Source organism: Cryptomeria japonica, chromosome 9 (assembly GCF_030272615.1).
Source record: "Cryptomeria japonica chromosome 9, Sugi_1.0, whole genome shotgun sequence".
NCBI classification, from domain to species: Eukaryota; Viridiplantae; Streptophyta; class Pinopsida; order Cupressales; family Cupressaceae; genus Cryptomeria; species Cryptomeria japonica.
In genome coordinates this window covers 320,455,744-320,483,481 of record NC_081413.1, presented here as the reverse complement: position 1 = coordinate 320,483,481, position 27,738 = coordinate 320,455,744, and the positions used below count along the sequence as shown (strand labels likewise).

Genomic DNA, 27,738 nt, shown 5'->3' with positions numbered 1-27,738 from the left:
TAGAACAATATAATCATATTTTGGCACTTATTTCACTGCGAAGGTTTTCATTAAAACAAAGGGGTTCTCTTCTGCGAGGCAAACCTAGAAATTGAAGAGGGGGCGCAAGTATGGCAAAGCATATGCGATTAGCAAGAAATGCGATCACGCAGATGCTGGCGAATTCTCGTTCGCAGTATCATCATCATCATCAGTGGAGGGGGGAAGCGGCATTAGCGAACGCCCAGGCAGCTGAGAGCGGAGGAGGAGTAGTAGAGCGGCGGGTAAAATGGGACTACAGAGGGCAGAGGAAGGCACTGCCGCTGGGGCCGTTGGTGCCCGACATCGCAGTGGATGCGTATGTGGCGCCCAATGCGGTGGTTTGCGGGCAAGTGGAGGTGCAGGACTCCTCCTCCATCTGGTACGGTTCCGTTCTCCGCGGCGACCTTAACAAAATTTTTGTGGGCTTCTGCTCCAATGTACAGGAAAAATGCGTTCTTCACGCTGCTCCCTTTTCGCCAACAGGTGCTCTTTTTTTTCCTTCTTACTTTTTGGGCTGGCTTTGCGCTTGCCCGGATGCTGTTTCAACTTTTTCTACGCCTTTTGTTTCATAATTTCAGTCCTCTGCAAGGGTAACAACCCTAAATCAATGACACAATTTATGGACATTGGGGATTCACCCACTATACAATTTGAGACGCCAAAGATTGATCCATCGAGCGATTTCCGATAATTATATCTTTTTTTTAATGAAATGAAAAATTCAAGATTTATTAATTGAAGAACAAGTACAAAAAGTGGATACAACAATAGTACTCCTTTACTACTCTGTCAAGCTTCACAAATTATGAACAACTGAGTTCTTCTAATTCTCCTTAATACTATACTCAAGTCTATTAACTCATCCCTAATCCCAGATTCTCGACCTCTATTTGTAGTTGCTGGTAATGTTGGAGCATCCCTAGGGCCCTAGAAGAATCCTCAAGAAGATGGAACTGGAAAGGACATTGTTTCATTCCAATTTTGAGTTTCCAATGGTCAGAGGTCAAATCTGCAAGTGCAGATTTCGTCCCTGCAGGTGTGACCTAAAAAGTTTAGAAATGTTCCCGCTCTTTATGGAAGTCTCTGTTTTTTTCATTTTTTCGAATTCAACTTAAAATTCAAGAATTGATTTTTCTTTATTGATCACATCTCCCTTCTTATTGAGGCATTTGGTCCCACAAAAGCTTAATGAAACACTAAGCGGGGGAAGAGTTTATCTTTTCTTTCTTTGGAGTATCACTTTGTTTTGTTCACTTCCTGGCCTTTAAGTCCCACTTTCCAAGACTCTTGAGACCTATTCTGGTCTCCCTCGCTTTTCTTTGCAATACTATATTCTCTGAAAGTTTGGCTTGTCCATGATAAGAGTGTCTTAAGTGGAAAGAACTAACAAAATGCCTTCATATACTTGACGAAATGAAAAATTATTAAAAAATAAGAAAAAAGAAAGTCAAAGGTTTTAAATCTTATTCAAGGAGAAATGTACGATTGCCCCTCTTGTATGATTCTATGCTCCCAAGATCTCTTCTTTATACAATACCCATCTAGACTGTTGTATAATTGCATATAGACAGCAGACAACTTCTGTTGCACCCTTTTCAATTCATTAGACACCATGAGCTGCTGATTTGACATCCCTGGGGACTGCTATGGATAATGTGCCTACGCTTTCATAGATGCCATATGGCTTCTAGTAGCAGCTTTACTGTTGAATCACAGATCCAGTAAACTATGTTTTGTAGACCTAATTAAGGCTGATTAGTTATTACTTATTTATAGTTGCCTCCAAGAGATGCAACCTATCACCTTGAAAGGGCACGTCATATCACATGCGCCCTTTTTATGCAAATAAATAATCTGTCATCCATTCGCTCTTTCTTACCTATCAGATTATATGTTCTATTTTATAATTTGACTATGTAAACACTACATATATTTACAATGTGTACGTAGTAGGTGTACTGCACCTTAGGTTCTCACCAAACAGTTTGGGAGTTGTATGATCCACTCATAAGCACTACTCTACAAAATGATTTTGATGGCTGGTTAGTTTGCTCCCATAATGTGCAGCTCACCTTTGTATAATGCTTTTGTGATAGGTTGTACAATCTAACAATGTGTGAAGAACTTTATAGATCGTATGATCCTTGCCTCTAAATCTTACAAAAAATCTTTCCAATTGTTTTCATAAAATAATATTTTTAGTTTTGCATATATAGGCTGTACGTGAGCAGAGTTGAAACTTTCAAATATATTTTCACCAAAGAAACAGTTATTGAAATAATATTGTATAAATTGCTGAGCACAGAACATGGGTATTAACCAGGTTGAAACAAATATCCATTGGCTATTAGCTTTGAAGAAGAAACAACTGTTTCAGCAATTGAGAAAACTGATTCTTTTATTCATTCAAGACAAGATAAATTCAAAGATTCACATTTATGAGAGGTGAAATCTCAGGAGCAATGATTTGGTAAATTGATTCAGATGGCAACAAAGGTGAGAAATTGAGCTATTTCATACAGCTGTTTAAATCATTGGTGGCCAATGGAGGACCCAAAATTTGTGGTGAAACCTGAGCAATATTGGATTGGTTAAGTGAATTCAGAACAAGAACTAAGCTAGAATTTGCAACAATAACCATGGTTGACAAGAATAGATTGACACAAAATCCTCTGGTGAAGGCAGGGGTGCTTAAACTGTAAGAACAATTTTTTTTTAAACAAATTTGCTGGATTTAGGTCTTCAAAAGTTTTGGAAAACTTAGGCAGGGAAGACTAATCCTTTTTTCAACAGTTGAGCCTTCTCAAAAAATGGTGCAAACATCTTTGGTCCCACAAATCCTTTGACACAAAGATCATGGTCCATAAAACATCTTAGATATGAGGATCAAGGTCCAGAATGCACCTTAGACATGAGGATCAAGGCCCAACAAAAAGACTAAGGTAACAAAGTGGTAACTGTCACTTATAGACCACATGAGTGATTGGAGTGACAAGTGTCAAACAATCAATTATTAAGCACAGTAGCGCAGAAGGATTATGCCATACAACAATTGTTTATGGATTTGACCACAGATGACTTGGCTAGCATACATGGCAAGGAAATATAGGCATAAATAAAGAACTTTATACGAATGAAGTATAGAGATGCATACTTGACATGATCAGTTTACAGCTTATAGGAGTGAGATTGCCGCATGACATAACTACCTGGATGACCAACTAGATAAGTATTTGTAAGGGGAACCATAAAATCTATTTTAGTGGAGAGTTGTTGTTAGCCAAAATACGTGAACACACTTGTGTATCCTGTTCAAGAAGTCTAAAGTGGTGGGAGAGAAAAAGACAATTATTAAGGGAACAAAGGCTGCAGCCAAAGACATGGTGGTGTCAGATGATGAGCATAGCGAGGCTCCCAGAGGGGCTATAGTTTGCAGTTTGCACTGTTCCATAACTAAAAACTGCAATATACTTCCTCTTTATGTGTCCCCATAGCAGAGGATTCACACAGCATAACAGGTGATGAGTATTTTAATGGTTGTTTAACTGATTTGGGGGCTGCTCCAAACTAGGCTCCCATTTAGAGACCATATTCATCAAAGAGATGGATTTATTCAAGTTAAAATTCATTTCAGTAATCGGGTGATCTTATAGAAGAATTCTTGGCTGATGATGATTTGGCAGTGACACCTGGAGGAGCACTAGGGTGATATTGAAGAGGATGGTCCACTGCAAGAGTAGGGGCTGAGAATAATTTGGAACCTGGATGATGATTCTTCATATGCATATACAGTGCAGGATGTTAATTTTAAGCAATCAGATGTTAATTTAAGCAATTAGATTATAATCAGACTGTGAATGAACAGTAACAGCAATAAAACACAAGACAAAAGACACCAATATCCTGGGAAAACCTCCCTCTTGGAGGTGAAAAACCCAGCCTCAAATACAATATGTATTATCTCAAATGTAGGCAATTACAAGTCAACAAACTTATCTCAGATTGCTGTTCAATATATCAATGAAGATTGCAGCCCTTATCAACAGCAGATGGTTAGGAGGATCAGATTCGCACAAGAGGAGTCTTTATCAAAGTTCGCATGAAGATCTTTGACAACTTCGCCACACACAATCAACCTTGAAGAGTTCGCACAATGGGCTTATTTAAATTCGCATGAGTTAAGGAGAGATTGCTGCTTGGAGAGCAGATAACATTTGTATGAGATGTTGATGATGTAATGACTTCATTTGCTGCTGGATTTATATATCACCTTTGGCGTCAACCCTCAAGTCGGCTTGTATTTAATTAATTGATTTATTTACATTTAAGTGCCTTCACGTTACAAGTTTGGGTCCAGCCCAAAGTTGCAATTAAGTGCCTCCACGTTACATGTTTGGGTCTAGCCCAAAATAATTCGATTTTCATGAGAGATAATACATCTGTATTTAGAATGCAATAATCAGGTATCCGAGCTAGCAATTATTTTCAACACAGGAGGGTACAAGGGTCAATAGGGCTTGATTTATTGTAGGCATATATGTATTTGCCATGAACAAGAACAAGGATCGCTACGACACACTTCACTATTTTGTGAAGAAGATTAGACCAACATTCAATGCAGTGGTAGATATTGAATCTGTAGCAAAAAATCCTTGATTGGTAAGTCTAGCAAAATAAACACCCACCTCTTTTTTATGTTTAAGAGCGTTTTATTTGCAGTGTGTCAATTTGCAATTTGTGATCTTCCGGGATAAACTATGTAGTTGTATTAGCTTCTGACATTTTGGGTCTCTCAACTGGACTCTTCATCAGGGAAAAAAAATTAAGGTCCATGCTTCCATGAGGGTGTTGAGGGTTTGGAAATTTATATTCAAGGATTGCAATATAGAAAACTTGCATGTGTTTATGAAAGTAAAGGTTGGCTGATACACCATATGGTGATGTTTGAGGAATGGCTTATGGCAATGTTACACACTACACTACATCTGTCCCTGTGAAAAGCTCTTAAATAATTGCATGTGATGAGTAGCAATTTCGACTGCTAATCTTTTACAGTGAGGAAGGTATGCGTCTGAACAACTGGCACAAGAAATGGACAAGGCTGTGAGGGAAAGAGATGAGATGCACAATAAAATGGAGAAACAAAATTAAAGATTTAAGGAGCAGCTCTGGTGACAAACTCAGCCCACTGGGCAGAAGGATAGGGAAGTGGTGTTTTAGAGAAGTTGGCAGCTGTGCAAGCTCAGTTTGATGAAATGACCAATGCATGAGATCAGGTTGACAGTAACTAGGAAAATCTACAAGGAAAGACTAATCGGTCCATGCAGAGGGTCTAGCACACTCAAGAGAAGGGACTAATACCAGTGAAGCATTTGGAAAAGATGATCGAGCAAGTGCAAGCACTCAGGTGTGGTGAAGTGGCTTGAGGTAAGAGTTGTCGGAGTTAGAACAACATGTCTGATTTGATTGGAGCAATACAGCCACTCTAATTAGAAGCCACTCCTTTTGAATTGGCTGTAAAATGCTCTATACCATGTAAAATTTGGCTGAATATTGTAGCCACACAAGATCTAGGAACTTCGATGAAAGCACAAGAGAGACCCACTATGAGAGAATAATGCTATTCTACGGAAGGATGCAAATGATAGACTGATTGAATGAATTGAGATTACAAAGGGAACCTCTTGGTTATATAGGCTAAGGTGAACATAGGATTGTATAAGATTATGCATGTGTCTTAATCTTATGACTTGCGACATATAGTGATAACTATCTTATGTGTACCCTAAATAAAATTAACAAGTGTGAATAGGACCTAGGTGATGAACGGATAGGTAAAACACCGTTTTCACACCAACACTCCCCTTAGTGCAACTTAGGGAGAAGTGCATAATGCACCTAATTCAAAGATGCAAAAAATGGATCTTGTTTGCATGGCCATGCACAAATGCAATCGCTCACAACTAGAAAAAAGTAGAAAACCCAGTGCGACAAAACTCCTTGCCAAAAGAGATATGAAAACAAAATACTCTCAATGCTTGTGGTTGAGAACATAGAAGCAAAGATCGCGAAAAAAATGCGATTATACGGGAATAATCACGGATTGGCATGTTTGCCGATTTTTTCCCTGTTAAAGTCGCGATTTTTTAAATAAATGTTTGACTCACGATTTTGATTGGTTTTTAACTCAATATGCTTACGATTAAACACGATTTTCGCTGGTTTCTTCTGCAGGTTAAAATCTACGCATGATTTTAATGTTTTTAACAGATTTCATTGGCATATTTTATAAATTTCGATAGGTTTTTTTTTTGCGCCACGAAGTAGAGTTTACGCCTCTCAATAAAAACACGATAACCTATAAAAAAGTCTCCAGAATTGCGAAAGTAGGGTTTTTTTTTATGCGTCATGAAGTAGGCTTTTATCGTGTTTGATAGGGCAAATGTAATTAACTCTCGTTTTACAGAATGGTCCAAGATTGATTTTCACGAAAAGGCCTATTTTTTAAAGTTAAATGGTATATAAATCTGAAATATCCATTTGCCCATTTTCAAAAGTTAAATGGTATATTAGGGGAAAATTTATCGTAAAAGTATTTTTGAAATATTTATTTATAGGTAATAGTAATTTATATTTTTTTATATACAAAATATATATTAATAAATTTTAAATAAGGTCAAAAAAATAACTGATATTAATTATTAATTAAAAAAATTATTTTATTTTATTTAATTAGCAGTTATTTATCAAGAGATTTTATTTTATTGTAGAAGTCTTATTATTTCTAGATGTTTCTTTAATGGCAAGTATGAAGTGTAATGGTCTAAATGGGTTAATATATTCATAAAATTAACATTTAATAATAAATAAAAATATATTATTTTAAAATTTATTTATCTATTTTCTTTTATTTAATTAGCAGTTATTTATCAAGAGATTTTATTTTATTGTAGAAGTCTTATTATTTCTAGATGTTTCTTTAATGGCAAGTGTGAAGTGTAATGGTCTAAATCAAAGAAGCAATAATCGTTTGGGGAATTAATCAGCAAATCAAAAGTATAAGATTTTTTCAAAAAATCGGGAAAAAATCGGATTTACAAAAAAACGTATAAAATTGTAGAAAAACAATCAAAAACTACTTTTTTTATATATATTAAGGCATTTCCATAGCATAGAGATATTGTAGGCAAATAAAATAGACACTTGAACACATGAATTGCAGGAAATAGATTTCTGTTGTTTATATTCATATCACCGATTACGTTGCACAAAAAAAATGTCAATTACAATAGTTCCTGATTTTGCCCATGTAGAAATTAGTGTTTCCCTTACAAGTGAAAAACATAGTGAAAAGTGAATAGTGAATAGAATTTCAAAAACTATAACTATATATTAATATTCTCACCTTGAGCTTTCCTTATCTTCAAGCGAAGGTTGTGATGAACAAATACCAAGTCATTCAGCCGTTGTTGTGATAGGCGGTTGCGTTTTTTGGAATGTATGTGTTCAAAAACACTCCAATTACGCTCACAAGCTGATGAGCTGCACGGTTGGCTCAAAATGCGCACTGCCATCCACCTTAAATTTGGTATTTCGTCTCCAAAAGAAGCCCACCATGCAGCTGAAAAACACATCATATGGAGATGATATTGTAAGACTAATTTAATATCTTAAAATCTTAACGAGCTTAATGAGCATGCTGGCAAAATAAAGAGATTGTTAAAAGTTTATAGTCTACCTGGTTGAATAGTCTTTCTGCTTTGTATAGCAGTCCTAGAAGAGAGAAAACCCTTAGCATGCTTGTACACTTCCAACTCTATCGTAGTTGCATCACATTTTTCCAAGTCAGGAAACATTTTTTCCAAGCACTTGAAGAATCCTCGTTTGATCTCAGCATCAATTTCCAAGAAGTCAGTCTTATAGAATAACAAAGGATTGAGAAAGTATCCTGCAGCATGGAGAGGAGTGTGCATCTGTCCATCCCATCTCCTATCAATTATGTCCCACAATGGCATATACTTATCCCTGTTATTTTGCAGCTTACTCCTTATCACCTCCTTGGCCCTATCCATGGCCTCATACACATATCCCATGGGGGGTTTTTCCCCATCCACTAGTCTCAAGACTTTTACTAAAGGCTCTGAAAATTCTACAATCTGCTCAATTGATTCCCAAAAGGTGGTAGAATACATATACTTTGCCACTGCTATGCCATTTGTTTGAGTTGTGAAGCCAGACTCCATCCACTCAGCTGAAACAAACATTCGCCTCAAATTACCTTTCTGTTCACATAATGTTTGTAATGCAAGGAAATATGTTGCAAATCTTGTCACCCCTGGTCGAACTAGCTCCTTGCCTCCTGTGAAAGAACGCATTATAGCCAAAACCCTTGTGTGATTATAAACAAATTTGGTAATCTTGTGAGCCTTCTGAAAGGCCGCCTTAACCCATTCTATTTTTCCAATGTCCTCTAGGGTTAGATCAAGGCAATGTGCTGCACATGGTGTAAAAAACACAGAAGGGTATTTATCTGTCAGAAGTCTCCCTGCAGCAACACAAGCAGCAGCATTGTCTGTGATAAATTGAACCACATTGTGTGGCCCTACATCCATAACTACCACGTCATACATCTCAAACAATGCATTTGTGGATTTCTTCATATTAGATGCATCCACAGATTTTAGAAAAACAGTGCCAATCTCACAAGAGACAAGGAAGTTAATGAGAGTTCGGTTCTTTCTATCTGTCCAACCATCTGACATGATACTGCAACCAGTTCTAGCCCACTGTAACCGATGTTGTTTAACAACATCTTGAACATCCTCTACTGCATCTTTCAACATACCAACCCTCAATGACTCATAGGATGGGGCTTGAAACCCAGGTCCTACAGCTGCAATAGCATCTACCATGGGTTGCCAATATAGATTTCTCGAAGCATGGAATGCCATGTGAGAGGCGTACCAAAAATTAGCAATTGCCTTCTTTGCTTGTTCAGTGACAGTTTTCCTCCATCCTGTACTCTCCAAAGTGGTTTGCGATCCTGGTGTAGTACGAGGTTGGAAGAAAGAATTAATGTTTCCTCCACCTGTGTTTAGTCCACGTGCTATAGAATTAGGAGTTGACCCAGATTCCCTGAAACTCCCATCTTCGCCATCCTCCTCACCCAAATGGTTTGTCCTGGGATCTGCAGAACTAGAACCTAGGTCAACCCCAATTCTTGCCTTTTTGGCCTTACTCTCAGCAATCCCGTCAAGAGATTGCTTTGCCTGATACGAGACATCTGCAGGGCATGCTTTACATATCACAGTGTTATTTTCTCGTTCTTTGGACAAATGCCATTTGAAACGATAAATTCCACCACTGATCTCTTCTAGACACCAATTGCACTTGACCTTCGTGCTACCAGGAACTGCTATGCAATGTGTCCACGCAAAGTCTTTTTGACGCAACATTCTGATCAAGAATCAGATCTGTAAAAACATTACACTCAGTCTTAAAATTTTGAGGGATCTAGGGTTGGGCTTGTGTATAATAATTGCATTTTAATTCTGATTCAAAAGTTGGTCTCTAGAAATAGTAATACTAAAGTAGTATGAAATCTAGTATGAAATAACTGTAGAAGTTGAGAAAGCCAACTTCACAGACCCCGAAGATCACCTGCATGCAAATAACCTGTCACAGAAAGAAGAGATGGAGACAAACAAGCAAGGGTGCTCTGAAAGCTGAAAAATGTATTCATCCGAGAAAAATGAATCAAGAATCTGAATAATACAAGAGATCAATCCTTATAAAGGAGATCAACACCAAAAGGAAAACCTAACCCTAAGGTGTGTGCATTTAATAATTAAATATTAATTATTAAATGACTAATATGTGCATAAAGGGAAATCTTAAGAGGAGAGCAAAGTTAATTAATTACTTTACTCTAACACCCCCCCTTAAGATGAGCTACAATGCAGCTACAAACAATGCAGAAGAAAGCAAAGGAACTACAATGCAAAAGAGGGTCCCGGCAACAAGGCCTGATCAGGTACCCTAATACAAGAGAATCTCTATAAAGCGGAGTAAAGGAGAAAACCCAGTGGGAAAAAAACTCCTCTCCAAAAAGAGATACAGAGACATGCTGAAAAGAAAACATGAAGGAAGGAAGGCCTCACTGAGACCCCCCAAGGACAACTTCCTTCACCCCAAGCATAGAGCGCAACTGAAGATAGCGCGGAGATGCCAAAGGTTTAGTGAAGATGTCTGCAACCTGCTCCTCTGTAGGAATATACTCCAAGATGAGAGAACCATCCTGAATCAATTGTCTGATGAAGTGCATGTGGATTTCAATGTGCTTTGTCCGCTGATGCTCCACTGGGTTGCGAGAAATATGAATGGCACTCTGATTGTCACACCAAAGAAGAGTGGGACAACCTGGTGGAAACCCAAACTCTGTCATCAACTGCCGAAGCCATAAAACCTCCTGACTGGCTAACAGTGCTGCACGGTACTCAGCCTCTGTAGATGATAATGCAATAGCAGACTGCTTCTTGCAAGACCATGTAATAGGACCAGAACCAAGGCAAAAAACGAAGCCAGAAGTAGACTTCCGATCATTGACATCACCAGCCCAATCGGAGTCAGTGAAGCCAATGATGTGAGGGGATCCTGAAGTGTAGTGAATGCCATAATGGGTGGTGCCCCGAATGTACCTCAAAATACGTTTGGCTGCTTGCCAATGGCTCTCATGAGGATCATGGGAGAACCGAGAGACAAGACCAACCGCAAAGGAAAGATCCGGACGAGAATGTGTCAGGTACAACAAACTGCCAATCAACTGCCTGTATAAAGTGGGGTCTACTGAAGGAGTAGAGCAAGTGGAAGACAAAACAACACCTGACTGAAATGGAGTGGGGGCAGACTTGCAATCAAGCATGCCAAATTGGTGAAGCATATCAAGAGCATACTTCTCCTGAAATATGGAAATCCCATCCGAAGACTGAATAACCTGTAGACCCAGAAAGAAGTGCAAGAGACCAAGATCTGTCATCTCAAACTGCTCCATCAAAGCTCTCTGAACACTCTGAATCATGGAGGATGAGCTACCTGTAATGATGAGATCATCTACATATAGCACAAGAATCAAAAGATCACCCTCCTGACGCTGCATATACACTGTGTGATCGGAATGACAGCGTGTGAAGTGAGAGGAAAGCAGGAATGAGTCCATCTTCTCATACCAAGCCCTGGGGGCTTGTTTGAGACCATACAATGAACGACGAAGTCTGCAAACCAAAGAAGTGTCCTGCACAAATCCCTGAGGCTGCTCCATATAGATCTCCTCATGTAGGTCTCCATGCAAGAAGGCACTCTTCACATCCATTTGAAACACTGTCCATCCTTGTGAAGCTGCAAGTGAAAGTACCAGGCGTATAGAATTCATCTTGGCAACAGGAGCAAAGGTCTCAGAGTAGTCAATACCCTCTACCTGAGAAAACCCCTTCGCAACAAGACGGGCCTTATACTTATCAATAGAACCATCTGCAACATACTTGGTACGATACACCCACTTGCACCGAACCAACTTTCTTCCCTTAGGAAGTGGACAAAGATCCCAAGTATGATTCTTCATCAAAGAAGAATACTCCTCATCCATGGCCCTATCCCACTCAAGGTGTCCGGTCGCCTCTGAAAACTTTTGAGGATCATCTGAAATGGCATGACTCAAAAGACTAGAACCAGATGTCTGAGCACGAGTGCGACGAGTATCTGAAGGATCACCTGCCAAAGAACCAGCTGCATCAACAGTATCACAGGCCCACTTCGGCAAAGATGGAGCAATTGGTGGTGGTGGAGATGGTGGATCATCATCTACATCATTCTCAAGAGATAAGTAATCCTCAAGAGATGAAGAGGAAGGAGTAGGCAATGAGGGAGAAGCTGGGGATGGAGAATCCATCTGAGGATAGCACTCATCAAACTGGACATCCCGCCGAAACAGGACCTCTCGGGAATCAGGATCAAACAACCTGTATGCCTTAACATCCTCACAGTAGCCAACAAATATGAGTGGTCGGCTCTTCCTCTCCATGGCTATCCGTTGAGCATCAGGAATAAATGCCCAAGCCTCACTACCAAAAACTCGGAATGTAGAAACATCAGGCTTGACATGGGTCCAAGCCTCCTCAGGAGTCATATGTCGTAATGCCTTATGAGGCATCCGATTCTGAATATAATTGGCACAATTGACTGCCTTAGCCCAAAATGAAGAACTCATAGCTCGAGACTGTATCATACAATTAGCCATCTCCCGTAAGGTTTTGTTCTTTCTCTCAGCAACACCATTCTACTGAGGGGTGTAAGGAACTGTAAACTGATGCTGTAAACCATGCTCAGTGCAAAAATCTCTGAAAGCCTGATTTACATACTCCCCCCCATTATCGGTGCGTATCCGCCTGATAGAAAGTCCAGATTGCTTCTCCACAAATGTCTTAAAAATCCTGAATGAGTCAAAGACATCAGACTTGTACTTAAGAAAGTACACCCATGTACGTCTGGAGAAGTCATCAATAAAAGTGAGTACATAACGGGCCCCTGAAAAGGAAGGAGTCGAAAAGGACATAAGATCACTGTGTACCAACTCTAGGGCTGCCCTAGCACGAGAGGCTCGACCCTTAGGAAAAGGATCTCGATGATGTTTGCCAAGGACACAACCACGACATACACCATCTGTACAAGAAATCTATGGAAGCCCAATCACAAGTGCCTGTGTACTCATCTGCTGTAGATATCTGTAATTGACATGGCCGAAACGCTCATGCCAAAGCCTGCTCACTGAATCTGCATGTGCTATAAGAGAGGAACCAACAGTGTCTGAACTCTCAAAGCCATCAAAACTATATAAGTGAGATGCAGAATCCACACTCCCAGTAGCCACAACCAAGTCAGGATCATGAAGATCTCGAATAACTACATCATGAGGTGAGAACTCAACTGTCTTACCAGAGCCAGAGTGGCAAATCTGATAAACGGATAGAAGGTTTGTCGAAATGTCAGGAACCAAAAGCACATCCTGAAGACAACCACCATCCAATGAAACAGTACTAGAACCCTGAACGGAAAGTTGTGCTGAGTCACCAACTGCAATATGTCGAGTGCCGGTAGGGGCAAGAGCGGTGACCAAATCCTCTGTGTGTGTCATATGGTGAGAAGCACCAGAATCTAGAATCCAAGTGGATGCAGAGGACAATGCTCGTGCAGAAAGAGCATGACCTTTCCCTGTGGGCTGTGAAGGAGGCTGTGGTGCACTGATATTATGCTGCTGCATGGCTTCCTCCAAAGCCTCTAAACGTTTCCAACACCATGTGCTTAGGCTAGGGGTTGATTAGTTAACCTGTTATATTATTACATATATACTAACATACTGTTAAATTTATTAGTATATATTTAACAGTATATTAAATATATACAGTTAAATTTAATATACTTTATTACATATATACTAACATACTGTTAAATTTAACTGTTAAATTTATTAGTATATATTTAACAGTATATTAAATATATACAGTTAAATTTAATATACTGTTAAATATATACAATTAAATTTAATATACTGTTAAATTTAATATTAAATTTAACATACTGTTAAACATATACTGTTAAATATATATATTGTGAGTTAAAATTTAATATACTGCTGTTAAATTTAATATTAAATTTAACATACTGTTAAACATATACTGTTAAATATATATATTGTGAGTTAAATTTAATATACTGTTAAATTTAATATTAAATTTAACATACTGTTAAACATATACAGTTAATTAACTATATATGTTTAACAGTATGTTAAATTTAATGTTAAATATATATGTTGTGAGTTAAATTTAATATACTGTTAAATTTAATATTAAATTTAACATACTGTTAAACATATACAGTTAAACATATACAGTTAATTAACTGTTTATGTTTAACAGTATGTTAAATTAAACATATACAGTTAATATAAACATATACAGTTAATTAACTGTATATGTTTAACAGTATGTTAAATTTAATATTAAATTTAACAGTATATTAAATTTAACTCACAATATATATACAGTTAAATTTAATATTCTGTTAAATATATACAGTTAAATTTAATATTAAATTTAACTGTATATGTTTAACAGTATATTAAATTTAACTGTATATATGTAACAGTTAAATTTAATATAACAGTATATTAAATTTAAAAGTTAAATTTAATATAACAGTATATTAAATTTAAAAGTTAAATTTAATATAACAGTATATTAAATTTAAAAGTTAAATTTATACTATCTATAAAACAAACGAATAAATTAAATTAAACTATATTTATTATATAGTTAAGAATTTAAATATATTGTTAAATATATTTAACTGTTAAATTTATTATACAATATACAGTATATTTAACAGTTAAATATATTGTATATTGTATAATAAATTTAACAGTTAAATTATTACACAGTATATTAAATTTAATAAATTCTATAAAACAAACTAAGAAATTAAATAAAACAAACATAATATTAATTAAATTCTATAAAAAAAAAATTTGTAAAACAAAAATATAATTTGTAAATACCCGGAAGGCTGGATGAATGCAGTGCTGGCTTGCAGCTTGGTGATCCCTCTGCGCAGCCCGCTTGGTGATCTTCTTCAATCACCGTAAGAAATCCCTCTGCGCAGTCGGCTTGGTGATCTTCTTTGGCCCTTGTTAATGACGAACAAAGACTTCAAATTTTCGACCTACAGACTTTGGACGAAAAACAATAGGGAGGCGGCGTCCATTTGTAGATTTTTCTGCAAAACTTTGGCGCCTTTTTCGTGTTTTTAGGGTTTTCGTGCGATTTTATTTTTTTCGGATTAATCGCCAGATATTAATCGCGATTAATCGCGTTTAAACGGCAAAAAATCGTTGACCCGCGGTCAACGCGTATTTCACGACTTTTTTGGGGAAAAAATCGGGACTCAGCGTGATTCCCGATTAATCGCGATTTTTTGCCGATCATTGCTTCCTTGGTCTAAATGGGTTAATATATTCATAAAATTAACATTTAATAATAAATAAAAATATATTAATTTAAAATTTATTTATCTATTTTCTCCCGCTAGTGTCTTTGGTTCTATAAAAAGAATATATAGTATGTAAAAATATTTTGTTTTGTTTTTCATAATGATTTTACAAGTGTCATTTTATAAAATAAATTAGTTCCAAAATAAAATAAAATAGCTTTGTATTCCTCTAAACTATTTAATTACCTATTTATTTTTATAGATATGAAATAAGATTTGTAGCTTTTTAATATGGCTCCCAAAAAATTTAAATTTAAAATATTTATTAATATTTATAAATTAAGATACATTATATTTTTAATTAATATTAATTTTCATATTTTAAAAAAATTAAAAATATTACAACATTATAAATAAATAAAAATTATCGCCAAATTTTTTATTGTAAAGTAAAATAATATTTGAATAATTTTAAATTGAAATAAAATAATTTTGAAATGGATAAATAGCTTTGAATAAATAAAAATTATTCTTCAAAAATAAATAATATACATAAAATAAAATAAGAATTAAATATTTTAAAGTAAAATAAAAATTAATATAAAAACTTATATACATCTATGCAAAATCTGAATTGTTTTATTATATTTCAAAATTATTTAAATATTTTTATTTTAATTATATTATTTATTTTATTTTTATTGAAAACTATTTTATGAGAATTTAATTTATTCCAAAATTATTTAATTTTAATTTAGAACATTATTCATTAGTCTTCAATGAAAAGCCACTGGGCATGTTAGGAGTTGCCACCCTATGCGTTCATTTTTTATTTTTCTATATATATCTTTATGCTTTTAAAATGCCTTTAAATTGAAAAATAGTAGGTTTTTCCTTCTTTTTCTATGTTTTTGGACAATTCCTTTTTTCCCCCATTTTTTGAAAAAATCTTATACTTTTGTTTTGCCAAATTTTTCCCCAAAAGATTTTTGCTACTAGGATATATATATAAATAAGAGAGTCTTGAAAAATATTCGTATGGATACTTTTGTACTGGTATCCTTCTCCATGCAACTTTGCAATTCATGTGTTGAAGTCTATTTTTTATTTGCTTACAATATCTCTATGTTATGGAAATGTCCTTAAATATTAAAAAAAAGTAGTTATTGATTGTTTTTCTTCAATTTTTAATGGTTTTTTGTAAATCCGATTTTTTCCCGACTGTTTCCTAATTTTTTCAAAAAATCTTATACTTTTGATTTGCCGATTAATTCCCTAAACATTTAATGTTACTATGGTTGAGAAGACTTGATTAGACCCATTTGAATTTACTTTCCTTCCTCTTTGGATTAGGAGATTTGCAAAGTCATTAAACTTATACTTAACATATGATGCTCCCATAGAAAGCCAATGGATATGAAAGCTAGAAACAAACATTAAATGCTCAAGACCGAGCTTGGATTACACATTAAGGATCGATTGTATATCCTCTTTAACAATATTGCAATCTTTGAGCTGTTTTTTAATTGCTTAATCTTGGGGATGTAGTCTTGGATGTGGGCAAATTCTTTTCAATCAAGATTCATCAAATCATTGTCAATTTGATATCCCCTAATCTTATTAGTTTTACCACACAAATTTTCAAAAGATTCCCAATTCTTCTTTAGGTGTTTCGCATGATTCAATATGAAATTGTTAATCAAAAGAGACTAATGAACATATGCATCCAAGTGTTTTTTCATGATCAATCTCCTACATTGCCAGTTCTTTAACATCAATAGGTTTTCTTTAAATAGTCTAGATAACTCTTTCCCATGAGAAAATTCCATACTGTTTTTCTCCATGAAGCATAATTATATGGAGTTAGGAGTTCAATTTGAAATTTTCCCATTGCATTAACACACAACAAACAAAAGAATGCAATCAACCACCACAAGATTAACCCCCCAAATTACTCACTCAAGGATCCCCCAACAATATTTGATTTGGCTCTTTATGCTTAGTGTGATTATAGGTGTTAGTTTCCAAAAACAACAAATTAGATTTGATCTTAGTGCTTACAGATGCCAAATTAGGCTATAGAATCAAAGTACAATTTTCACATAGAATGGGATCAATTTGATAACACAACTGTAAAGAACATGAAAAATTATGCACTTTTAAAAAAAATTGCACCTAAAAATGTTAATGTAGGAGCAAGAATGGATCCTTGAAAGTTCTTAATATGAGAACCACTCAGCCATGTCTGCCATGTCTGAGAATTTGCAATTTCTGGAAAAACCAGGCACCAAAATAAAAAACGATTCCATCATAGTGAAGAGCATGAAATTCCACCTCAAATAAAAAAATTTGAAATAAGGATGTCAACGATTGAGTTATGGTTGTTTGAGGTTGAAATGTGAAACCAAAATTGTCATTGGTGAGGGGGGCCAAATTTGAAAAGGGCTGCTGACATCAGCAGTCAACCAGACGAAATATTCGCCTCTCCTGTCAGAATATTCTCGACACGTTTGGCATAATCTATGAAGATGTTCAGAATATTTCTTTTTCTCGTTGCATTGGAATATTCGGTAGATTCCCCCAATTTTCTATTGGCAGTCAATAAAATCTTTGAGATACCATCAAAATATGCTTCAAAAGGTTGGTGGAAGATGGAAATTGGCTGGGGTATGTGTGTCTTGTTTCTGATGCACCATTTGGTGTTTTAAGGATCGCCTGTACCTGTGTCTGTAAGCAACCCTGTTTGCATAGGTATGGTTTGCGAACTTTTAATTTTTATTTTTTTATATTTTAGTTTTAAAAAATTCTGAAAAATAAAAAAAAATATTTTGCTGCGATTAATCATGCGGCTACAATGACATTAGCGTTTGTACGATTGCATGGATGACAGTACAACATGGGGGGGTTGAAGTTTTTTTGAGGGCCTAAGGCAAAAGTTTTTGATTTTGTCGAATTGACAATTTATCTTAGGGTTGTTGAGCCTTTTGGATGCAATGGCAAAGTTTGTTTTGATTCGAAATGCTCCAAAATTGCAGCTACCTTCTAGGTTTGGCAACCACCTGCCAATTTCAAAGCCTTGTAGATCTAGCTTCAGGTGTCCAATTTGGACCCAAAAAAAGACAAAACCGACTTTTTTGGACCCTCTGAACTCAACCGTGAACTCAAATCTACACCAAGAAGCTCCAAAATGAACTTGCAATACAAAGCCACAAGGAGGAAGCCCCCGAATTCGGTATTTCTATCAAGTTTTCTGATTCATCATGTCATCATTCAATGAAAGACAAGAGCATACTCAACTTTTCAAATCCACCAAGTTTTGCAACCTAGATCTCTCAATTAAGACCAACAAGAAGCAATCCCACAAGTTATGCTACCATGTAAGATTTTGTATAGAATACTCTATAGTCTATACTATGGAATATTTGGTTGAAGATTGTAGCCACCCATGATCTAGGAACTTCTATGAAAGCATAAGAGAGATCTGCTATGAGAGAATAATGCTATTCTATCAAAGGAAGTGAATGATAAATTGATTTAATATAAGCCAAGGTGAACATAGAATTGCTCATTGCTTAAGATTATGACGTGTTTGAATCTTATGACTTGAGACATAAAGTGATAACTATCCTATGTGTATCCTAAGTAAACTTAAGTAACAAGTGTGAATAAGACCTAGGTGATGAATTAGCTAGGTAAAATAACTCTTTCACACCAACATTGGCCCCTCCTTTTTCAGGGACTTTTCCATCTCCCTAATGCCATATTCATTTGTTTTACTTTATAGCTTATTGAGTTCTGTAATTAATGATTATTTTGTTATCATTGTCTGGTATAAGATGGCTGTGTCTGACATGCCCCCTGGCCGAAACTACTATATATGTATATGTTTATTGGTCAGGTTAGGGTAGCTCTGATAGATTTTCTTATCTCCCTGTACTCTAGTATGTATGCTATTTGCTTGGAGCATTACAGTCACTCCAAATAGAAGTCACCCCTTTTGCATTGACCCCTCCTTTTCTAGGGACCTCTTTTTTATTATCTCTGCTTTATGCTTTATTCTGTAGCTGAATGATTGCTGTACTCAATAATTTTTTTGTTATTGTTGTCTGATATAAGATGGTTGTCATACATGTCCCATAGCCAAAACTACTATACATGTATACATTTGTTAGTCAGGTTAGGGGGGCTCTCATAACTTTTCTTATGTTGCTATATTCTTGCATTAGCCAAATTTCTGCTAATCCCTTGCAAATCTTTAATATTATCCCTGAGTATAGGGATTTCCTTGGAAGAAGCCAAAGCAGCTTTTTTCATACTCGCCCTAGTCCTTTTTGCGGCACCACCAGGAGCACTTTCTACTGTTCCTGCCTCAGTAGCATCCTCATCAATATCTAGGTCCACAACAGGTTTGGAAGTACTGGAGCCATCAAGGAACTTGGCAATTTCCTCTATATTCTTAGTCACAGAGGTGAGGATATCCGGAATCATAACCAAAAAGTTTTTCATGGCTGTTTTTCCTTCCTCCAGTTTACTAATCTGAGCTTCCAGTTTCTCCACTTTTTCCTCCATACCCTTTTTCCACTGCTCCTGGTTACTTTCATCTTTCTTTCCCTGCTCTTTCTGCTACTTATCAATTTTTTTTAGATTCTTGATTCTTTCATATACCCACCTATCAAAACCCATTCGACCCTCAGACTGATTTTTGAGTTTATCCAGAATAATCCCATCTCCAGCTTTATCTTGTTCCCTGCTCGTTTCCTCCTTATCCCTCTCCTGCTTAGTTTCCATTTCCCTTTCCTGCTTATTAATCTGATTGTTTTGCTCCTCCATTGGCTGGTTGTTAACATTACCCATACTCACGTTGTAGGTAGGGCTATTCTGATAAAAAACATCCTCAACTCCTCCTTCCTCTTCCCCCACTTCCTCTTCTTTCCAGCTCTCCTCTCCGTCAGACTCATCGGTCTCCATCTCGCTTCCATCTGTTCCAATGTCCTCAGAATCCACCTCCGCATCCTTTTGTTTATCCATGTCCTCTTGAATTTTCTCCACAATGGCTTTTTTACCCTTTTTGCTCTGTATCAACTCATCCTTGCTGGGCCCACCTTCCTCAATCTTCCTCTTTCCTTTCCCCGGCGACACCGACAACCTCTTGTTTTCCTGGATAGCCAGAATCTTGCAATGCTCATAAATGAGCAAAATAAGGCCGTAATGAAGCACAAGTGAAGAAGGATTCTTGCTATGCTTATTCAGAGACTGCGACAGAGACTTGAAAAGGTAATAGGGTAGAGAAATCCTCTTCTCATGTCTAAAGTGATTTAAAAGCACAAAATGGTATGTGTGGACCCTGGTGAAACGACCCTTCACAGTAATATATTCCATAATTGCATTAAGCACACAACCCCATATTTTTTTGATATTAGAAGCATCATAATACCTCCCCATAGCTTTTCCTAATCTCGCTCTTTCCTTCTCTTTACGCGGAAAAAGCTTTACTGCATTATTAGACACTTTCAGGTCCCTAAAGAAGTTAAGACCAGAATGGGGCATACCTGTGATCGTCAAAATGAGGTCCGCATCAAACTTAAACCTAACACCATGAATTTTGAAGGAGCCATTTATCCAGTTTTCAGTAACTTTGGTGACCGCTAGGTTTACTTTGCCTTTATCATAGTCAGCTACAATTTCCATGAAATGCGTCATGAATCCCTTCTCCAGCTTTGTCCATACCTTAGGCATCTCCCGCCATCTGAAAATATTATCAGGTTCCTCTTTTCTTAGATCCCCCCCCATTTTAGAGTTCGTTTTACAATTTCTCTGCTTCTGCAACTTCAGAGTTTTTTTCCAAATGACACTTGGCTTTTTGAAAATGCACACCCACAAAGCGTGCGGAAAATTAATATTCTTGTTTAGGACTCTGCCTTTCTGACGTGCTATCATCACTTTTCTAAAAATTTGAAGATTAATCATTAATACTTCCATGATTAACATGCGATCCTTCTTTCCTCATAAATCTGTCCTTTCTAATGAGTTCTTTAATATTAAAATCAATGTTAACTTCCCCATTCCATATACTTTGAGCTTCAGAAATTACGCCAAGGTTCGCAAGGCCGTCCGCTACGACATTTTTTTCCCTGAAAGCATGTTCAATAATAATTGATTTAAAGCTTGAAATAATTTCTCTAGCTTTAAAAATAATATTTTCTATAGTCCACGAAGGCTCAATTTCTCCCTTAAGGAATTTAATAATGTTAAGTGAGTCTCCCTCCAACCATAGATTATCATGATTGAGATTTTTTGCTATAATCAAAGTATTCAGAGCCGCCGAGGCTTTAGCATAATGACTAGTTTGGTTACCCGAAGGGCCATCAACAGCCACAAGGCAACTTCCAACAAAGTTCCTGACAATGCCCCCATAACCAGCTTTCCCAGGATTTCCCTTAGAAGCCCCATCAAAGTTGGCCTTAATCCATCCCTGAGAAGGAAAGCACCAGAAAAGACCATCCCTACCCTCATCCTTACTGTTTCTGTTATTGGAGAGGTTCCAACTTTCATTAAAGTCTTCTTTAGCAGCTAAACCTTTATCAATTCCATATAAACATTCAAAGATACCTCTATAGATTTTATCCACCACCATTTCAGGATTCACACTTTTATCCCTAAAAATCTTGTTGTTGCGCTCCTTCTAGATGTTCCATATGACAATAGGGAGAGTTAGTTTACAAAGCTCAACATTCTTAGAATTGGAACTAGGGCAATACCATTGCTGCCAAAACTCTTCCAGAGAGTTCGGGAAAACTCAACTCAACTTCCACCTACTAAAAATAATATTCCAAATTTCCTGACTGAAATTGCACTGGTAGAGGATATGACAAGTAGACTCCTCCTCCCTGCAGCAAAGAGAACACCTGTTAGGAAAAACAAATCCACGCTTATGGAGATTATCAAGAGTTAGCACCTTATTTTGGATAAAAATCCAAAAGAAGATATTAATTTTGGGCGTCAACTTCTTTATCCACACTTTAGCCCACAAAGGGATCTCTTCCAGAACTTTGTTGTGGATAGACACCACTGAAGACACAGAATATTTCCCATCAGAAGTTTCCCTCCAAATCAAACAATCCTCAGAATTGTCCATAAAGATTTTGGAAGAAAGCAAGATCTCTAAAATTTTTAATCCCGGACAAAGCTGGCTGAACTCAATCCACTTCCCATTTCTCCACTTGTCTCTAACAAAGACTCCAAACCTGCTTTTGAACTAGTCTTTCCATTCCTTAAGAATGGGGATTTCCTCCAGCGGTTTATCTGTTAGCCATCTGTCCTCCCAGAATCTAATAATTCTCCCATTCCCCAATTTCCACTTTCTTCCAGTTGCAGCCCAAGCTTTAGCCGTTTGAATTGCATTCCAAATTGCAGAGCCTTCCACAAAAAAAGAATTTTCCATAAATTCTTCCTCAGATGGTTGCATTTAAAGGTATTTCTTTTTCCAAATTGAATTCCATTCCCTTTCCTCCCCTTTCATTCTCCTAATTTGTTTAGCTAACAAGGCATTATTCATAGTTATAATGTTCCTTAATCCCAAACCCCCAAAAGCTTTAGGAGTACAAATATCATTCCAAGCAATAAGGGAGATTCTATTTTTATCTTCCACTCCCGACCATAAGAATTTTTTTTGAATTCTTTCAATGGCCTGAGCAAACTTCCTGGGGATTTTGAACAGACTAAGGGCATAGATAGGCAAATTTTGAAGGGTAGCTTTAAGCAACGCCACCTTACCTGCTTGGCTAAGGAGGGCTCCTTTCCATCCAACCAGTTTGGAATTGAATCTATCAACTAGCTTCATCCAGAAATTCTCCGAAGGCTTTAAGCACAGAGGGAGACCCAAATAAGTAGATGGGAACTCAACAATTTTACATCCAAGAATTCTTTCCATTCTTCTTTGTCTATCCATAGGGGTATTGGTGAAGAATAAAGAACTCTTATCCCAATTTATTTTTTGACCAGAAGCAGCTTCATAGGAATCCATAGCACTCTTCATGTTTCTCGCTTCCCTTATGGTAGCTTCTCCCATAGTGATAGAATCATCAACAAATTGTTCATGAGTACATGTTAAGCTGGATGAAGAAGGTTTAAGGCCTTTGAGTTTCCCTTCTTCCACACTTCTTATAATAAATCTACCCAAATTTTCAACCAGAATAGTAAACAAGATAGGAGAGATTGGATCCCCCTGTCTTAGGCCTCTAGAACTTTTGAAGAAACTGGAAGGGGATCCATTAATAATAACAGCAGAGGTTGAAGTGCCAGTCAACTGAGAACAAAGCTGAATCACCTTTTCCCCAAACCCAAAAGCTTTCATAATTCTGAAAAGGAATTGCCAATTCACTCTGTAATAGGCCTTGGACACGTCCAACTTAAGAAAAAAGCCCTGCTTTTTAGCATTTGTTAAAGAATGAATATTCTCATGAACATAAATGATAGAATCCAGAATTTGTCTGCCAGGGACAAAACCATTCTGCTGAGCCGAAATAATGAGGGGGAGAATATCCAGCATTCTAGAAGTAAGAACCTTAGCTATAATCTTGTAAACAAAATTACAAAGACTGATAGGTCTGAACTTATTTAGAGAGTCAGCTCCAGAGATCTTAGGAATAAGAACGATAAAGGTAGCATTGAGTTCTTTTAGAAGCCGCCTTGAACCAAATAATTCTTTAACTCCATTACAAATATCAATCTCCACTATATGCCAAAATTTTTGGAAGAAGAACATAGGGAAACCATCCGGACCAAGAGACAAGACTTGTCTCCAAGAAAGGAAAATACAGCCTTTTTGATTTCCTGATTTGAAGGGATCTGAGAAGGATTTTTATTGTCATCCTCATTTAAAATGGAAGGGATAGCTTGAGCTAGAAGGTTTTGATTTCTGATATCTAGAACTTCCTCACCTCCCAAAAGATTACTAAAGAAATCCTTAGCTTCCTTTCTTATTTCATTTTCATCCGACAAAATCCCCCTATTGTAGGATAAACTGGAAATCTTGTTGGCCGCCCTATGCTTAAGAGCAGTCATGTGAAAAAACCAGGTGTTTTGATCACCTTCCTTCAAATACAACGCTCTTGATCTTTGTCTCCAAAAAGTTTCTTCATTAGAGATAATTTCATGGTATTTGGACAGCAACCCATTTTCAACATTCCTCAAATCCTCAGAAAGCCCTTCCTCTTGAATTTTATCTTGAACTTCTTTAATATCTGTCTTAATATGAGCTTTCATTTTAAAGATATCTCCAAAAGTCTCTTTGTTCCAGATTTTAATTTTGGCTTTGATGATATTAAGCTTTTTGGCCACTCTGAATAAGGCAGTTCCCTCAACCTCCGAATTCCACCATTCAGCAACACAGAATTCCAAAGACGGGTGGGAAAACCAAGCTTTTTCAAATCTAAAAGGAAAATTTCGCTTCGCGAAAATTGAATTGGCAGTGAAAGAAATAGGGTAATGATCAGAACCAATCTTAATGATAGACTCCGAAGAACAATTATACTTAGAAAGACAATCAGGAGAAATCAAGGATCTATTCAACCTGACTTGAATAAGATCAGAACCAGTTCTTCTATTGGTCCAGGTGTAATTAATCCCTTGGAGATCCACATCCATCAAAGCTTGATCATTAATAAAATCCATTAGGTCTTGTCTTCCCTCCAACTGCAAAGAAGGCCTTCCATCTTTTCATCCTCTTTTAAAGGGGTATTGAAATCTCCCATAATCATGCAACTTTTATCAGCAAAACTAAGTCTGTCTTCAGCCAGGCTCCTCCAAAATTTAGTGCTTCCAGCTTTAGAATTAGGCGCATAGATATTAGTGATAACCCATACAAAGTTATCCTTAATATGCTCAAGCAAAACTGAGCTCCTATTAACCCTTGAAGCAATTTCCTTATTTTTAATAGTATTCTGATTCCAAAAGATAGCTGTACCTCCAGAGGCACCCTCCGAATTTGTTCCAATTACCCCATTACTTTTGAAAATTCTAATCCTTTCCACTTTATACTTACACATCTTAGTTTCCTGAATAAGGACTACATCCAGTTTATGGTCTCTTACAATATTACGCAACACATCCTGCTTATGGGGGGCATTCAACCCTCTAATATTCCATGAAATTATCTTCATACTTTAACCGGGGATAAGGCTGACTCAATGGAGCTCTGTGTTCCATCAGCTCGGTTCTTCCACCTTTCCTGTTCCCTCTGATTCTTTAGAGAGGGTCTGCCCTGCTTTTTGCTATGACTTCCAACATTTGCCACCTTCTTATTCTTACTTTTGGTTGAAATACCTCCGTTGGGTCCTCCATTATTTGACTTGCCTTCTTTAATACCGAAAGTCCTAAGATCTCCCTCAAGAGCCACCATTTCCAAACTTTTAGGAGTTTTGCATTTGGAGTTCAGGATAATATTTCCAGTCTGCTTAGGACTTCCATTGGTTAGTAACAACAAAGGCACAGTATCCGAAATATTACAGTCCCGCACTTCATTAAAGTCTTCCTCATTTTCCTTATTATTAGATGAAGCTGAAGCATCATCATAGGAAAACTCATCAACTTTACCCTAGATGATAGGACCAACCTTCAAATCCTCTGATTCAGATTTTTGAACCTTTTCTTCATTCCCATACTCTTCCTCCTTGTTACTTTCTTTTTGACTGTTAGAACAGGCACAAATTGATTTTTCATTGTTATTATTCACACCCTTCTTTTCCTTGTTTTCCATCTCGGTCACTTCCTTCTCAGGGACAACCTCTGAGGGTGGATCATCATTCTTCCCTTTCGTTTGCCATTTCTGCTTCAAGTTGCTATCATTTTTACCATTCTTACCCTTCTTGAGCGGACAGGATTTCGCCCAATGACCCAACTTTTTACAATGAAAACAAACAAACGGGAGAGATTCATATTTAATCACTTGGGTCCATTTTCCCAATTTGGACAAAATCTCAATAGTTTGAGGCATATCCGTCATTTGATTAACATTAACACAAATACGAGCAAAAACCAACCAGATTTAGTTGCAGTCATTGGGTCGATCGATAGAATTTCACCAAATGATCCTGCAATCCCTTTAAAGACCTCCTCATTCCAGAACTCCAATGGAAGGCCAAGAAAACGCGTCCACACAGGCGCTGACACAAAAAATGAATCATTCAAAGGGAGGTTAGGAGCCCATTTCTATAAAGTCAAGGTTGACTTGCCAAACATCCACTGCCCTTCACAGAGCGCTTTATTCATATCTTCTTCATTGTTAAAAGCAAAGGAAAAAAAACCCCTAGGCAAAGCCGCCACATCCACTTGACCTTTGAGAACCCATTTTCTTCTTATAAAGTTCCTAACGACATCGATGTTAGGTCTAAACCCAGCAAACTGTCCAACCAAGGTCATAGCTAAGCAAATCGATAGGTTGTTACAATTAGGGTATACAAACTTTTGCAATTGTGTCATATTGAGTTTGAAACCCGTGAAAGACATGTGGTGTTCGAGCATGTGCTTGTATACAAGGCTTATTCACTGGTACACTCGAGTATTCTGATAATTTTATGCAGGTTTAATTGGAACCAGCTGACGCATACACTTAACCTGTTAAGATTTCTTGGTATAAGAATAAATGGGAAGTAATTAAATCTTGCTTACTGCTCAGTTGCTTCATATAAATTTATATTGTATCCTGATTTGAGTGAAACTGTGTTTTGTTGTCTGGAGAAAAAATCAGGCCTTCCTGCAGAGACATTCATTGATAGGTTTGTTACAATTGGTGCATACAGTCTCTTACGATCATGCCATATTGAGTTTGAAAGCATTATAGGGCAACGTTGTGTTCTCATGGAAGGTTCCTTGGTAGAAACACATGCAATCTTGGAAGCTGGATCGGTTCTTCCTCCAGGACGCCGAATTCCTTCAGGTGAACTTTGGGCTGGAAATCCTGCAAGGTTTGTAAGGATGTTAACACCTGATGAAGTTGCAGAAATCCCTAAGATTGCAAAAGCTGTTAGTTATATTGCACAAGATCATGCCTCTGAATTTTTGCCCTACTCTACAGCATATTTGGAGGTGGAAAAGTTGAAAAAATCCCTTTCCATTCCTCTCTGAGTAATTGCTTGGTTTGATATGTCGATAATTGATGGGTAGCTCATATGCTCATTGAATTTATTCTAACTAAGTTTGTGTTTCCATTCAGTTGCAGAATTTTTGCTAGACATGTCAGTGATTGTAGAAGTTTATCTTTCCATGAAGTTTTTGAAAACCACAATAAATTATTAGACCCATTTAGTATTTAGTACGAGTTCAACTTAGGGAAGAATTCATAATATTTTTTAATATTCTGGAAATAGATAAAAATATCTTGTTGATATTTTCTTGGGACACTGCAAACATCTCTATTCCATGACTAATTGTATCTTCTCAGTACTTGAACACAAATCATAGTTTTTTTGACGGATAGCCTGCTGGATGTTTGAATGACAACCGTAGTAGCCCAGTCAAGATATATTAACTTCAAGCAATTGGTTTCTTTATGGTCAACTATTTACAGTATTTTTATTAAATGAACGATAAGTCTTTTTAAGGGAACTGAGCCATTGAGCCTTGTGAAACCAAATAGGATTTTTAACCACAACTCGTCTATCTTTGTTTTAGTGGATTCTT

General features: G+C 36.7%; 1 protein-coding gene across 1 annotated transcript; it reads left to right on the top strand.

The window, feature by feature from the left end:
• LOC131029749 (gamma carbonic anhydrase-like 1, mitochondrial) lies at positions 1-27,370 on the top strand. Its single transcript, XM_057960393.2, has 2 exons — positions 1-504; positions 26,807-27,370. The coding sequence occupies exons 1-2, from the start codon at positions 111-113 to the stop codon at positions 27,181-27,183; spliced, it is 771 nt and encodes a 256-aa protein (XP_057816376.1). The 5' UTR covers positions 1-110; the 3' UTR covers positions 27,184-27,370.
• The last annotated feature ends 368 nt before the right edge of the window (positions 27,371-27,738 follow it).